This window comes from Lissotriton vulgaris, chromosome 2_2 (assembly GCF_964263255.1).
Source record: "Lissotriton vulgaris chromosome 2_2, aLisVul1.2, whole genome shotgun sequence".
Classification (NCBI taxonomy): Eukaryota; Metazoa; Chordata; class Amphibia; order Caudata; family Salamandridae; genus Lissotriton; species Lissotriton vulgaris.
The window spans coordinates 316,749,619-316,764,373 of record NC_141688.1 but is presented as its reverse complement, the minus strand read 5'-3'; the positions used below and the strand labels follow the sequence as shown (position 1 = coordinate 316,764,373).

At 45.0% G+C, this 14,755-nt stretch overlaps 1 protein-coding gene across 9 annotated transcripts in view; it reads right to left on the bottom strand.

Annotated features, from left to right (window-relative positions):
- Positions 1 to 14,755, bottom strand: part of ATG13 (autophagy related 13) — a 391,361-nt gene that overhangs the window by 181,988 nt on the left and 194,618 nt on the right. For 6 of the 9 annotated variants that reach the window (XM_086959657.1, XM_086959658.1, XM_086959659.1 and 3 more), the window contains exon 9: positions 7,805 to 7,903. The exons of the other annotated variants lie outside the window; for them this stretch is intronic. In XM_086959657.1, coding sequence (XP_086815783.1) covers positions 7,805 to 7,903 — 99 coding nt within the window. The remainder of the gene's footprint in view (positions 1 to 7,804; positions 7,904 to 14,755) is intronic. 9 annotated transcript variants of the gene reach the window in all.

Genomic DNA, 14,755 nt, shown 5'->3' with positions numbered 1-14,755 from the left:
ATTGCTGGATATGTAACATGACCGCCTGACAGTCGAGAGCTGCGTTAGGGGTGTTAAGAGGGAAGATGATTTGCAGGTCGTCTGCATAATTGAAGACGGTAATGTCCCAGCTCTTCAGGGAAAGGATGAGCGGGCGAAGATAAAGATTGAAAAGCAGGGGAGACAGAGAGGAACCCTGAGGCACTCCACAGATGAATGGTTCCCTAGTAGCCGTGAAAGGACCCAGGTGAACAGCCTGGGTTCTGCCTGTCAAGAAGGATTTAATCCAGACCAGAGCCGAGCTCCAGATACCGGCTTGCTCGACACGGTGGAGAAGGATGTTATGGTCCACCGTGTCGAACGCTGCCGACAAGTCCAGAAGGATCAGGGCCTGAGGAGACCCTTTGTCGGCGTTGCTCCTGAGAGAGTCTATAACCGCTAAGATCACAGCCTCAGTAGAGTGTGCAGGTATGAAGCCTGCTTGGTTAGGCTCAAGGTAGCCGGAGTACTCGATGAACTGAGAGAGGCAGCAGGTGACATGTGCCTCCAAGATCTTAGAAAAATAAGGCAGGAGAGAAATAGGCCGATAGTTGGCAAGGTCCTCTGGGTCGGCTCCGGGTTTTTTCAGCAATGGTACCAAGGCAGCTTCCTTGAAGGAGTTGGGTACGATGCCGGCCTAAAGAGAGGTGTTTAGTAGAGGCAAGATGCAGTTGGGCAGAGCCAAGCAGATGTCCCTGAAGACAGAGGGAGGGCAGCAATCATTGGGGGAGCCAGATTTGACTCGGGAGGCAAGTTTGGCGAGGGAAGAAGAGTCGAGGAGGGGAAAGTGTGACAGTGAACATGGGTTACCAAGGGAGGGGACCAGTGGAGCAGCAGGGGGGGCTAGTGTTCTTGATCTTAATGATCTTTTCAGTGAAAAAGCTATTTAGAACATCACAGGATTGTTGGGTGGGGACCTGGGAGGGGAGAGTTCTGGCATCAGACGTCAACTCGCCCATAATTCTGAATATTTCCTTGGACTTATTGGGGGCGACAGAGATTCTTTCGGAGAAGTATGAAGATTTCGCAGCTATAATTGCACTTTTGTATATTTTTCGTGCCTCAACGTAAGACTCACTGTCGAGTGGTACGTAGAAACGCCTCCACCCGCGTTCCATCTGACGCAGTTTGAGCTGCTGGGATTTCAGGGAGGTATTGAACCACCTGTGTGAATTGCTGTGGCGAGAACGGGGAAATTTAGAGAGGGGGGCAAAAAGATCACTGGCTTTGGTGATCCAACTGGAAAGGTCGTTTTCCAAGGCCTGGACTGTCGCATTGCTGCGCAATGGAGGTTGAGTGTCAGCCAAGGAAGATAGGAAACCTTGCGAATCAAGGGTGCCCCATTTGCGAGCGACCCCGCCTGCTATGGCAGGAGCTTTGACACGGCCCCTGACTGTAATCACCGTGTCGATTAGGTGATGGTCCGACCAAATACAGGGGGTAACCACAAGACAGGAGAGAGTGAGATTGTAGGTCCAGATGTGGTCTAATATGTGACCCCTGACGTGAGTGGGGGAAGAGACAAGTGGATTCATGTTGAAGCTAGAGAGGACTTCAAACAGCTCTGCAGCATGGGGGCCAGCATCGCTGTCGTTGTACCAATAGTTAAAATCGCCGAAGATGGCAAGTCGGGCAGATGAGGTGATCAGATTGGCTAATTGTTTGCTAAAAATGGCAGGAAACAAAGGCATAGGGGACGGGGGACGATAGAGGACAATGAGAGTAAGGGCTCCCTCTCCTGTTTCAAGACTGATGATAAGATTGTCTACATCGACAAGAGTGAAGGAGGATGTGGAGATGATTTTAAACTCCTTCCGTATGATGGCTGCCACCCCACCACCGGCGCGGCCGGGGGGACGATTGATGTTAAACATATAGTAGTCAGGGGGTAGGGCTGCCAAAATATCGGGGAGTGAGTCATCAGTTAGCCAAGTCTCAGTGATTAAAAGGATATCAGGGCACTCATAAGTGAGTAGGATAAAAAGGTCAACATGATGTTCCTGCTTTCGGTGGGAAAGGTGTTATTGGGGCAGTGAAGTGCGTCTGGCTCTGTCCCGAGCCGCTGGAAAGCTTTTCCTTTGTCTTCGGAGCCGGCCCTGGAGATGGGGCTTCTGAAGTGTTCTTTCGGCCTCGACTAAGGCATTCGCTGACCCAATATGCCTCAAACACAGAATGTTGTTTGACTGCAATAACTTTCAGTCAATCATGAAGAGAAATGGAATTTCTAAAATGCACACTGGATGTTCCAAGATACAAAGAGGCACAAGGCAGTGAAGGAGGGATCCGAAGCTGGTCCATCAGCTTAACAACACTGCTTAGGGTTAATGTTCTCAGCTTGACATGCTAAACATATGATGGTATCAGTCACATGAAAGAATCCTTTAGGGGGGATAACAAAGGAGGCACTCATGCACTATGCCACGTGGAGTTACTTGGTTTATCTGAACATAGGTGATAGCGGTTGGACCAGTCTTGTTAAGCAGTAGTGTATAAATCTTTTCCATTTTGCTGCGTAGCATGCACATGAAGTAGGCCAATGGGCTTATTTAAAAATAGTCATACATTCTTGTGGAAGATTAAGGTATCCGACCTCTAGAACTTCACAAGCTACATCTCTAGATTGAGCTGCTTGGGGTTTGGATGGTTGACCCTGCTCTGATCCTGAGTTAAAGGTGTGGCCAGATTGGCAACTCTTCATGTGGAAACAATGATGGATGTAGCAGAGTTGTGAATTATGCTTGTGGAGCCCATGTTGGGGCTATTTGATTTAATGTGAGGGATGTTTGCCTAAGTTCCTGAGCCACATAAGGAGTGTCCATTTCCCACTCGTGTGCCTGTTGGTGCATTCTGATGAGTATATGTGCAAAGTCTTTGACCAACCAGGGGAGGTATTCTGTAAGGAGGTGGATATCGTGATGTATGGCCCAATGCCATTTGTGCTGTGCTAGATGAGACCTCTGTAAGGAGTGTGCTCCTCAGTGTTTTTGTATGTAATACATGGCAGTTGTGTTGTCCGTGCAGACTAGAACCACATTGTGTTGAAGATGTTGTAGAAAATCGTTGAGCCAATTGAATCGCAAGGAGCTCTAGATGACTGATGTATAGAGACGCATAAATAGGAGACTACTGACCACGCATTCTGAGATCTTGTATAAGCGCTCCCCAATTGTGTAAGGATGCGTCTGTTGTAATGGTTACTTGCAGAACTAGGGCTTTAAAGGGCTGACCCTACACCAAATTGTTGTTGTTCTCCCACTGAAGAGCGATGAGTCGCCAGCCTGATCAACACTAGATCTTGTAGGTGCCCCTCCGCTTGTGACCACTGTGACAGCAGACATGGCTGTAGGGAGCGCATGTGCAGTCATGCATGTGGCACTATGATAATGCATGATACCATCATACCTAAAAGATGAATCGCTGTTTTGACTGATGCGACGATGTGGCTGAAAAAGAGGCAACGCAAGTTGGATGTTTTGTTCTCTTGCGTGACTGGGATAAGCCTTTGCTGTGATTGAGTTTAGGGCAGCCCCAAGGAACAGCTGAATCTGCAAGGGTTGGAGCTGGGATCTGTTACATTGAGCATGAATCCCAGATTGTGCAGAAGGCTAATTACCTACAAAGTGTCCTGCAGACAGTGTTTACTTGCTCTTTTGATCAGCCACTTGACTAGACAGGGAAACATATGTGTGCACCCCCTTCTGAGATGAGCAGCTACTACAGTGAGACATTTTGTAAATACGCTTGCTGCATAATTACAGTGGCCCTGGCAATATCAGTCTTTTACTATTCACAGGACCCACAGATGTTATTTTTTACTCAGAGCGCATGGCTACCTGAAAGGTTTCATAGATCGGAGGTGATTTGTTCCCATTGGGGGTGGAAGTCCTGTAGCCTTCCTCCTACGGGTGTGTTTTCCATCAGTACGGGGGGGGACACGAACAGAGTCACTGCTTATTGGAGATGGCTGCCTTGGGAGTGAATTCACAACCTTGACTCCTGTTGTTATTGCCTCTGTATTGACCTCTGTGATAGGACCCTCTGGTATTTTGGTGTCGGTGTTGATTGGTGCTTTGCTGCTTCTAAAAGGCACCTGTCTGTGTCAAAGTTGTTCCTATGGATGCCCCTCTGTACCGACCCTTATGAAAGGACCCTCTCTGTTGGCACCCATGGCTTGCGCAGTGTCCTTCTCAATCTTCTCTAACACTTCCTCCACTTGAGGCCCAAAGAGGTGTTCTCCGTCAAAAGGCAGATCGAGTAGATATTGCTGGATGTCAGGCTTAACTCCAGACACCCTTAACTGCATGTGACGTCGGGTAACAATGCTAGTGTTGACTTCCTTAGCCCTGGTGTCCGCAGAGTCTAATGCACACTGGATTGTCACATTAAGGAAGGACCTTGCTATCCTCAACTGGTTCTGTTCCTCTCTGCTTATACTGATTAGGAAGATGCTGTAATAATTCCTGCATCTCGCCCCACTGAGCCGGATTGTTTCTGGAGAGGAGCTCCACTTAGTTAGCGATTCTAAGGTGGTTTGCCGCCTGCAACTCGTTTTCCTGCAGCATCAAATGTCTTACTTTCCTATCTGTAGAAGGTGCGTCAGCTGTCCCTTAAGAGTTGGCTAGTTTTCTCACTGTTAACATATGTTGGACTTGTTGGTGAGGCTTTATAGTTTTTTTTAATCAACCCTAGGTGTTAAAACCTGTGATTTGACGGTTACTTGAATAGGTCAGTCATGGGCCTGAGCAGGTCCTTAAGCATGGGTAAGAATTGGAGGCTTCCCTGTCTTTTTGACAGTGTCTCGACAAGAAAATCTTCCACTGTATGCATATCAACTTTATGTTATTCAGCAGCCCTGTGTAGTATCTCATGATATGCTGTTGTGTCCTCAAGTGGGGAAGATTTAGAAGGGTACAGATCAGGATCTGTATCCCCCTGAGGGCCAACATTATGTCCTCCCAGGGTTCATTCAGAGTATCAGGATCACCCTGTGGATCTGGTAACTAAGGAATGTAGTACGGGTCTATGTTTTCCCCATTGCGGAGTTCCTCTAATGAGGAGGTAGAGGGTGACACATGTGGATGAACACAACAGGAGTATTGTGGTGAGGTTGGTAAAGGAGGGGGTGTGGATGGCATTGCCGGAAGAGGGAGAGCAGGAGGAAGAAGAGGTACTACTGGAGAATTAGGTAGTAGAGGAGGTGGAGGGTCAAATGGGAAATTAATGGGGCTGGTGCCCCTGTCCTTGTGTTTTTTTATGTAAGGGCTCGTGTGGCTGAGTCCCCACAATCTCCTCCTCAAATGTCTTCTTCTTTCGTTTAGGCAATGTGTGTGTAGGTGGGTGTGGTGGCTCAGCACCAACTTGCTGATATCTGAATTTATGACTAAGATCTTCTGCTTGGCATTAAGTTGTTCTTGAAATTTTGTTGGAATGGGGTCAGTGTGTCCTTTGCTGTTTTTAATGCTGGTATTACCTTCGGCACTGCCAAAGTCTTTGATGCCGAGGGTGTTTTTGTTGCAGACAGCTTTTTCGAAAGTGATGGCCACTTGGAGGCTCATGGCTCTGTCAATGCCGACTGTGGCTTCGGACCCGAGAGTGTTTTTGGCACCAACAGCGGCATAGTTTCTGAAGGTGTTCTGGGTATTCCCAGCCCCACATTCGGCTCCGAAGGCTTCTTTGGTGTTATGCATCTTTTTTCGACTCTCGCACCAAATCAGGCTTAGACTTCGAAGGAGTAGGTGCTCTCACCTTTTTAGTTGCCTTGAAGGCTTGTTTGGAAGGAGGGACAAGTTGTCTGCTCCTTTGCCTTATCCAGGACTCCCCCATGGTCCGAGGGCAGTGGGGTTCCATGAGCCTGTGTTTGCTCTTCAGCTTGGGTATGTGTCTGTGTGCCTTTAGCCATCTTACTCGCGTGCCCCGATGAAAGCAAAATCCTGGACTTCTTCCATTTCTTTGTTGGAGTCAAACCCCTCACTGCAGCTGGCAAGAAGTATAGGGATGATGGCCCAGACCTCTGTCTCTTCCTCACAGTCGTTTTGGGTCTTTGCGTTGAGGCCTATTTGTTCTTAGAGTTGCACTGGTCCCCGAAGATATCAACGCCTCTTCCATTCCATGTGCCTGCACTGTAATGTGTGCCCACCTCCTCATGGTCCGGAGACAGACAGAGGTAGCAGACTGGATGGTGATCTTGCCTAGAGTGCTATGCCTGGAACTTGGGGTAGAAACTGAAGGGCATTTTGCCCATCACTCCACATGTGTTGAGTGAGGGAAGTCGAAGAATTGATGGAGCAGAGCCGAGCCAAGCCTGAGGCTGGGCGAGTGAAAATTCGGAATTTAGCAGTTGGCTGGTCCTCCTATGTTTTTCCGGTAATGTGTGATGTATAGCAGTCACCGAAGGGTCAGTTAAACCATGTCCAAGCTGTGATGCTGAAGCTCTGACAAATATATCTGAACCCGATGGCAGAGAAAAACAATCAAACAAAAGAGCAGATGATTAGGAGGAGTCACTATACCTCATGACTCGAATGAGTTATTGAAGAAAAACAACTTCAACATCCGAGCTCAACACTAGATGGCAGGAGTATGCTAAGCATATATATTGCAGACCAACACATGCTTCGAATATATGTAATCTATGGGGATGCGGCCTAAGGAGGGTAGAAGGTGGAGGGGCAGTTTCTCGCTCTTTCGTCACATTTAAGTAGTGGGGTGAGGAAAGATGAAAAACCTGGGCATTGTGACGGATGAATCACTATCCTTCAGGCCACATATCAATGTGCTGTCCTCAGCCACCCACTACGTGTTGAAAACCATTCGGAAAGTTCTACCATTTCTGGCGGATGAACACAGGAAGACAGTGGTCACTGGTCTGGTGATGTCCCGCCTAGATTATTGTAACAGCTTGCTGCTGAACGCCCAACAGGGGCTGTTAAATAAACTTCAAATTTTGCAGAATGCAGCAGCTTGTCTGATTACGGGCACACCCAAGTTTGCCTCGGCAGCGCAAGATCTGGTGAAGTTACACTGGTTACCTGTGCGTAAAAGAATAATTTTTAAAACGCTCTGTATAATTTTTAAGGCTCTGCATGGCCTAGGCCCCAATGCATGATGAAGCTCTTCCAATGGTACAAGCCTGTAAGAGCATTAAGGTCAGCAGAACAGGAGCTGGTAGTAGTCCCAAGAGTTAGAAAAGCCCGGTGGGGAGGCAGGAGCTTCTCCCTGGAAGCGGCGAAGACCTGGAATACGCTGCCACGAACCTTAGACAGCTTCCTGATTTGCTTTCGTTCAGGAAAGCCCTTAAAACATGGCTCTTTACACACTAATCGGAGCACCAGTTCATTTGCACTAGTGATCACTCAGCGCCAGGACACCTTCGGGTAACAGTGCGCTTTAAAAATGTCAAAAATAAATAAATAAATAAGGAAGGTGCAAAACATTCAAGGAGGTGCTTCTCGATCTATCCAAGACTATCGCTTCTGGGGTACAATAATGGAGAGGAGACGTGTGGAGGCCTCTTGTCGTGTTCCTCCTCACCTGCAATATCAGGACAGCACATGATGGATGCTTGAATGGAGTGGATGATGTTACACTATATTTCCTCAACTGTAGTTTGGAGGTACATGCTAAGATGGGTGTGGTGTTGTGGGTTGCTTTGCAACCCTCTCTCATGTAGATGCGAGTGTACAAGTTGAACATGCTCGGGTGGTGCACTTTTCTTTGTCTTTCCTCACCTGTAAATACATGGGTATACAAGAAGGGAGGAGGGGCTGTTCCTCTCGCCTTTCCTCACCTGTAGTTGCAGGGATGCATGGGCACGGTGCTGGGAAAAGGCCGCTCCACAAAGTGATCAATAATTATCCCCGTGATTGGCTGGGTCCTCTCAAACTGCCTGCAAGGCAACAAGTACACCAGGTTATTTGCAGGTCGGGGTCAGCCTGCCTTATCTGGCACTTATTCCCATTACCCACACCCTTATAAACAGCCTGCTGGGTGAATAAACCCAGGCTCCTCATGCTGGGGACAGGGACCTCACACAGTTGACCTAGTGGTGAGTGACTTGTTTCAACAACATATACAAAGTGACAAACAGGGGCTCCAGTAACCTGGTGCATCAAACTATACAAATGCCAAACACAACTTTTAGAATCTCAGTTCCAACCATACGGATCAACCATCATATAAAGTATTTGGACTGACAGGCGGAGATGGTGAAAAAAGTGGAAATTGTGAGCAAACAGTGTGCACTAGAGCACTTCTCTTAAAAAACCTATCGGGCATCAAGAGTAATGACCACATAGAGCTGGAATGTAAAGGATAAGGAGTAGAGAAGCAGAGGTTTCACATCCAAGTGCTTTCACCATAGCCTGGACGTACGAACCGATACGCTTGAGGTGTTCTAACGGTGCTGTTATATGACCTCAAAAAATAAACATAGAAATAAAACAATGCATGGTAGTCTAAAGACATGAATTTACTTTCTTGCTCTTTCTATGCTTATAGGCAATGCAAAATTATCTAAGAGCAGGTCTAAAACAAATGCATGTGGCCTTGTGTACAACAGTCTGTATGATTGAGGAATGAACTTGCATCAGACTTACCAATGTTAGAATAAAAACTCCTGTGTACTTTGAAGGAACAGACCAAAAGGTTTGCAAGAGTGGTCCAAAAAGTTAGGGTCACAGCGTATGAGATAATAAGAAACTAAGCTTACGTAAACAAATACGAAAAATTACTTTCCAGGTAGAAATGTATCAACTGTAATTAGCAATAGAAGGGCTCCAAGACGTACCGTCTCATAAGTGGTATTCAAATAAATTAGTTGCAGAGAGGCAGCCCCCTGGCACTAGTCAACCCTACCAGACTTTAATCATGGATAGTAGGCAGCGTATTCGACAATCACAATGAAGGCTCACAGCCAAGTGCTGGCGGAGCTGCTAAGCCAGCGGAGGCTGAAAAAAGCGGAGAAGAAAGTAATCCAAGAGGAAGTGGTGGTAGAAAAACCATGCACAGTACACTACTTGACACGTGGTGATGCAAATGGTACTACACGGACAATAAGAAGAGCACAGCTGGGCAAAACAACCATCGACGCCTTGGAACTCGTTCAAACAATGAGACAAATGATAGGCCACTACTATGATGGAGCCGGGCGAGTCACAGTGCTTATGAGAGCTAGGAACTCAACGGGGTCTTCCATGCATGGACAGATCAAGAGGCCTGCTAGGATCTGAGCAGAGGGAGTACCGTTCTCAGGGTTTAGGGAAGAGTGAATCTAAGCCAGTCGACTGGAGTGGGCACAGCGAAGAGCGAAATCTGGAGCCTTTCAAAAGTAATTCAAAGCGGGGAGACTACAAAAGTAAACATATCATCTGGCACAGCAAGTCTGGGTCACCCTGCTTTTGAAATGAAAAGGTCCCCAGCGTGGCTCTGGAAAGCATTCTTCCTGGTCCTACGGTGATTTAATGACAAGGCACTGTGCAGTTACTGTAGGGTTTTGATTATTCCCAAAGTGAGCATAATACAGTGCACGCTCACTACTGAGCGCCCTGTCAAAGGCTTTGAGACCCCACAGGAAGGTTAGAGGTTGAGGTCTTATAAAAAGAAAATCTCTTTTCTCATCTAGGTATTCCCCTTTGAGTTACAAATGTTAATCATTTAGAAATTAAATGTGTGATTAAAATAGAATTCACCTTTGTTATATGTCATTTTCCTTTGCAAAGTCACAATCAAATGTGATAGAATATATTCACAGTGTTTAATATGAAGCAACTGAACATGGAAAGTTGATAATTCTACACCAATGTGTTCGCCCTTACAACCCCAACAGACCCTTGCAATGCTGGCATCTCGGTCTGGCTACAGTCCGCAGAGTTAAGCGAGCCAGAAGTGCAGGCCGATCCTTTAGCTTAAATGCAGAAAAGCTCAGGAACTCTCTCGCCTTGGCCATTCAAGCAACAGACAAAGAACTACGCTTTGGAAAAGCCCTTAAAGCCTGGCTCTTCTTCAATGAGGCATTCCTCTGTTCTTTAGGTGCACCTCTCCCAACTAGCGCTGGGATATCTTCGGGTCGCCATGCGCTCTACAAATCCCATAGCAGTGTATTATTAAAATAACAGTCTTTCTGAAGGGAAATACATATAAGGACATCCAGCACCTTTCTGCTAATTGCTTATTCTAAAAGGTTCAACAATATCCAAGTATTGTAATCAAAGCTAGCCTGCTAGCGTCAAGAGTTAGAAAGGAGGTTATCGCCGTGCGAACGTGAACAAAACAGGCCAGCAGAACCGCATCACCTATTTTAGCTGACGTTCAAGGCATTCAGCCTTCACTGGTTCTGCTCATCAGCCCAGCTGCCAGCACAAGAAAAGAATAGCAGACTATTGAGCATTTCATTTTTTGAAGAGTTTTATAAAGTGCTAACATGACCCAAAGGTATCAGTGTGCAGTACATAGGAATAGTAGGATAAGCAAGGACAAGCTAAGAGTAAGAGTCAGCGGGACATTTCAAATGTGAGAAGACACGATTTTAAATAATAATAGCTTGAAGCAGAAGAGTGCTCGACTGTCCAGTCTTCACTGACAATGACTGGAAAGGAATAGAAATAAGTGATACTACATTACAGGAAAAAGAACAATGAAGACTGGCAGGCGGAGTGAATAATGCAAGTAGAATCAATGAAAGAAATTAAGAAATAAGTGGAGCCTCCCATGGGTACACAGGGGGACTGCAGAGAACTGAATTGAAGGTGGAAGAACACAGAATAGGAGCGAGAAAGAATGGAAAGAAGCATAAGAAGAACCACTTCAGCAGATGCCATGAAAAAGAACATGGTGAAATATGGGGAGATGGAAGACCAATCGCAAAAGTAGAAACGTAGACAAGACTGGAGACGACAAGTTCAAATCTTTGTGGCATGAAGTATAAGGTACTGACATATTTTCTAAATTGGGCAGACAGACATGACTGGTGACTAAAATACAAAAAATATGAGATAAAAATATAAGCTAAACTAATATTAGGGATTACAAACAAATCTAAGAACAGTGAATGAAGTACTACATGGGAGAGAGAAGCTGGAGTCCAGAGAATGTCAGCATGATATCAAATGGTAAGATGTAGAAGAGCAAGATATAACTAAAGGTCACACTTTAGTGTGTATGTTAATTGATGGCAGTTCGTAACAGAGTCACTGAAAAAGTATATCAAAATGTGAATCCCACATAAAAGCAAGTAGTCTAACCAATCTACCAGAAAATGATTACATTAAAGGGAATCAATTATTCTGCATTGAAATGAAATAGAATGAGTACAGGATACACTACTGTCCACACAGGTAATTAAGGTTGACCTAGGCTTCCCCTTCTGCCCCGGTAGGGAGTGAAGTTTAGAATGATTATGCTACTTACCCAGTAAGCATCTGTTCTTGGCATGTAAAGCTGTAGATTTACATGCTTTGCATACTCCTGCCATCTAGTGTTGGGTCCAGATGTTTGCAGGTTTTTTTCCTTCGAAGAAGTCTTTCCCAGTCACGAGGTAAGGTGACCCCTTCTTTCAGTGATAGTGGACTAAGTAAGTGTAGTACAGAGATGTCCATGCATATTTAAAGTAAAGAATGAAAACTGCAGCAACTACAGGTGCCCGAAAAGGAGGGCAGGTGCATGTGAATCTACAGCTCTACATGCTAAGAACAGTTGCTTACTAGGTAAGTAGCATAATCCGTTTGAGGCATGTGTGCTGTAGATACACATGCTTTGCATAAACCACATAGCAGTATTCTCCAAAATGGTGGCTAACCAGTAGATGTTGCAGCTGTATGAAAAAGTATTTTAGCATTGCAGGCCCTACATTGGCTTGTTGTTGTGCTAACACACCTACACAGTAGTGTTTTTGTAAATGTGTGTGGTGTGGACCATGTTGCTGCCATACAAATGTCAGCTATTGGGATGTTACCTAAAAAGGCAGTAGACGCTCCTATTTTAAGAGTGGAATGTGCTTTAGGAGGTATAACGTTTTTTTTAGTATTAGCGTAGCAAGTTTGAATGCATATAAAAATCTATTTTGTAATACCAGATTTAGAGCTGGGATTGCCTTTGTGAGGTGAAGCAAATGCAACAAACTTTTTTAGTTTTTCGAAAATCCTTTGTTCTTTCAATATAATACAATAACCCTCTTCTGATATCAAAAGTATGAAGAGCGGTTTCTGTTACGGTATCAGTTTGAGGAAAGAACACCGGCAACTCAACTGATTGGTTGATATGACAAGCAGGAACCACTTTGGAAAGGAATTTTGGGTTGGTGCGAAGAACTACTTTGTCTTTATGAAGTTGAAAGAAGGGTTCTTCTAATGTTAGTGCTTGTAGCTCAGCAACTCTCCTCAATGAAATGATCGCAATGAGGAAGGTAACTTTTCATGAAATAAACTGTAGCGGACAGTTGTGTAATGGCCAAAAGGTGGACCCATGAGCTGTGTAAGCACAATGTTGAGATTCCAAAATGGTGCTGGAGGTACCTTGTGTTACACTTTTAAGGCCCTCCATAAAGACTTTAATTACTAGAACATTGAACAAAGGCAGATGTTGCCTGTTTTGCAAATATGCGGCTACTGCCGCAAAATGCAATTGAATGGAAGTGTAGGCTAGACCAGCACGCTGTAAATGCAGAACGTAACAAATTATATTTTGAGTAGAGGAATCTAGTGGATCAGTATTGTTGTTGGTACACTGTATAACACATTTTTCCACTTTGCTGCATAACATGCTCTGGTCATAGGCTTTCTTGCTTGCTTAAGAATGGACATACACTCTGGGGGCAAATCGAGATAGCCGAACACTATGACTTCACAAGCCAAATCGCTAGAATGAGCTCCTTGGGGTTTCGGTGTCTGACTGCTCCATGGTTCTGCGTGAAAAGGGTGGAATTGAGATGCAGGTTTTGATGTGAAACTACTGATAGTTCTAAGAGTGTCGTGAACCAGGGTTGACTGGTCCAAGTGGGAGCCACTAGAATTAATGTGAAGGATGTTTGCCAGAGCTTCCCAACTAGATCAAAGGAGAGGGAGAGGCAGAAAAGCGTAGACAAATATCCTTGACCAAGTCATCCATTGGGCATTGCCTTCGGAGAGAGGGTGTGGGAACCTGGAGGCAAAGTTTGGGCATTTTGGGTTGTCCAACGTGGGGAACAGAACTATTTGTGGGAATTCCCATTCTTAAAAGTATGGAAGGAGAAACTGGGGATGAAGTTTCCACTCATGTATTTGTTGCCGACTTCTGCTTAGGAGGTCGGCAATCTGATTATCCACTCCTGGCAGGTGATCTGCCAGAAGATGAACTCTGTGATGAATTGCCCGACACCAAATGATCTGAGAGAGGCGTAACAGTTGAGGAGAATGCCCCCCCCCCCCTGTTTTTGTACGTAGTACATCGTTGTCATATTGTCCGTGCCGACTAGGACAACTTTCCCTTTGAGGCGAGACTGAAAAGCTTTCAGTGCTAGATACACAGCTAGAAACACAAGATAGTTGATGTGGAGAGTTTTGTACATGTTGTCCCAAAGACCTAGACTTGTTAGATTCTGTAGATGGGCGCACCAACCTGTGAGACATGTGTCTGCTGCTAGCACGATCCTTGGAACAGGGTAGATGGAGAGATGCCCTTTTGAGACGTTTTGAGTGTTCCACCACTGCAGAGAGCGATGGGTGCGGCAGTCTGTAGTATTCTTGCATCTTGTTTATATCTTATACATGCTTTCTCGTTTTTTTTCTGGAAATGTTTCTATCTATATTGTTATTATTATCTTTCTGGTGGGAAGATGGGTAATGTTGACATCTTTTATTGTTGTAATTTTATCCATATTCTCATGTGTTTTTTTAAATTGTTCACACTCTCGTTATGTGGTATATTATTATATATCTTTGAGAGTTGGACTATTTCGTAAATTGGTTCTTGTACCATGGCTTTCCTTCTTGCATGCCTGTCTGGCCAGTAGGTGTGTTTGTCGGTTAGTCATTGGTATTTTCAAGTTTAGTTTTCCTCTTTCTTGTTTCTTTTTGTTTGGTTCTTGTCCTTCTTTTGTTATTTATGGAAAAGAGGATGGGTATGTTCTTCTGTATGTTTTTCAAGGAGGTTGGGTATGTTCTTCTGTGGGTATGTTCTTCTGTATGTTTTTCTGTAGGTATGTTCTTCTGTATGTTTTTCATTTGTATGTTTTTCAATTCTTTGGTTCTTTCTGACCAGTGTTCCTTCCTTTTTGTTTTCATTGTGGAAGAGAGGGGATAATGTAGTATTCTTGCATCTTGTTTATATCTTATACATGCTTTCTCCTCTACCAGTCCAGCTTGTAGAATGTTGCAGCTATGACGCTCTAGAGAATGTTGGGATTCTGTGGGATGAGTTTGTCAGTTGGCATTGGGCTGAGCATCATGCTGGATGCTCCTGGTGGGGCTATATCATCTTATCTACTTATCTGCTAATAAACCATTTAACATCAACAACCGTGTGTAGACTTATACTACACAGTCTACCAACACTAGATCTGTTAATTGACCCTGTGACTGATTCCATTGATGTGCTAAGCATTCGTGTAAAGGATGCATGTGTAATGTTGCATGAGGCACTATTGCAATGCATGATGGCATCATTCCTAACAGTTGCATGAAAGTCCTGACCTGAAACTGTAAAAGCAGAGTTCGAACTCTGGCTGCATTGGGAGTGGCTAGAGCTGTGCAAGTATTTAGAGACGCTC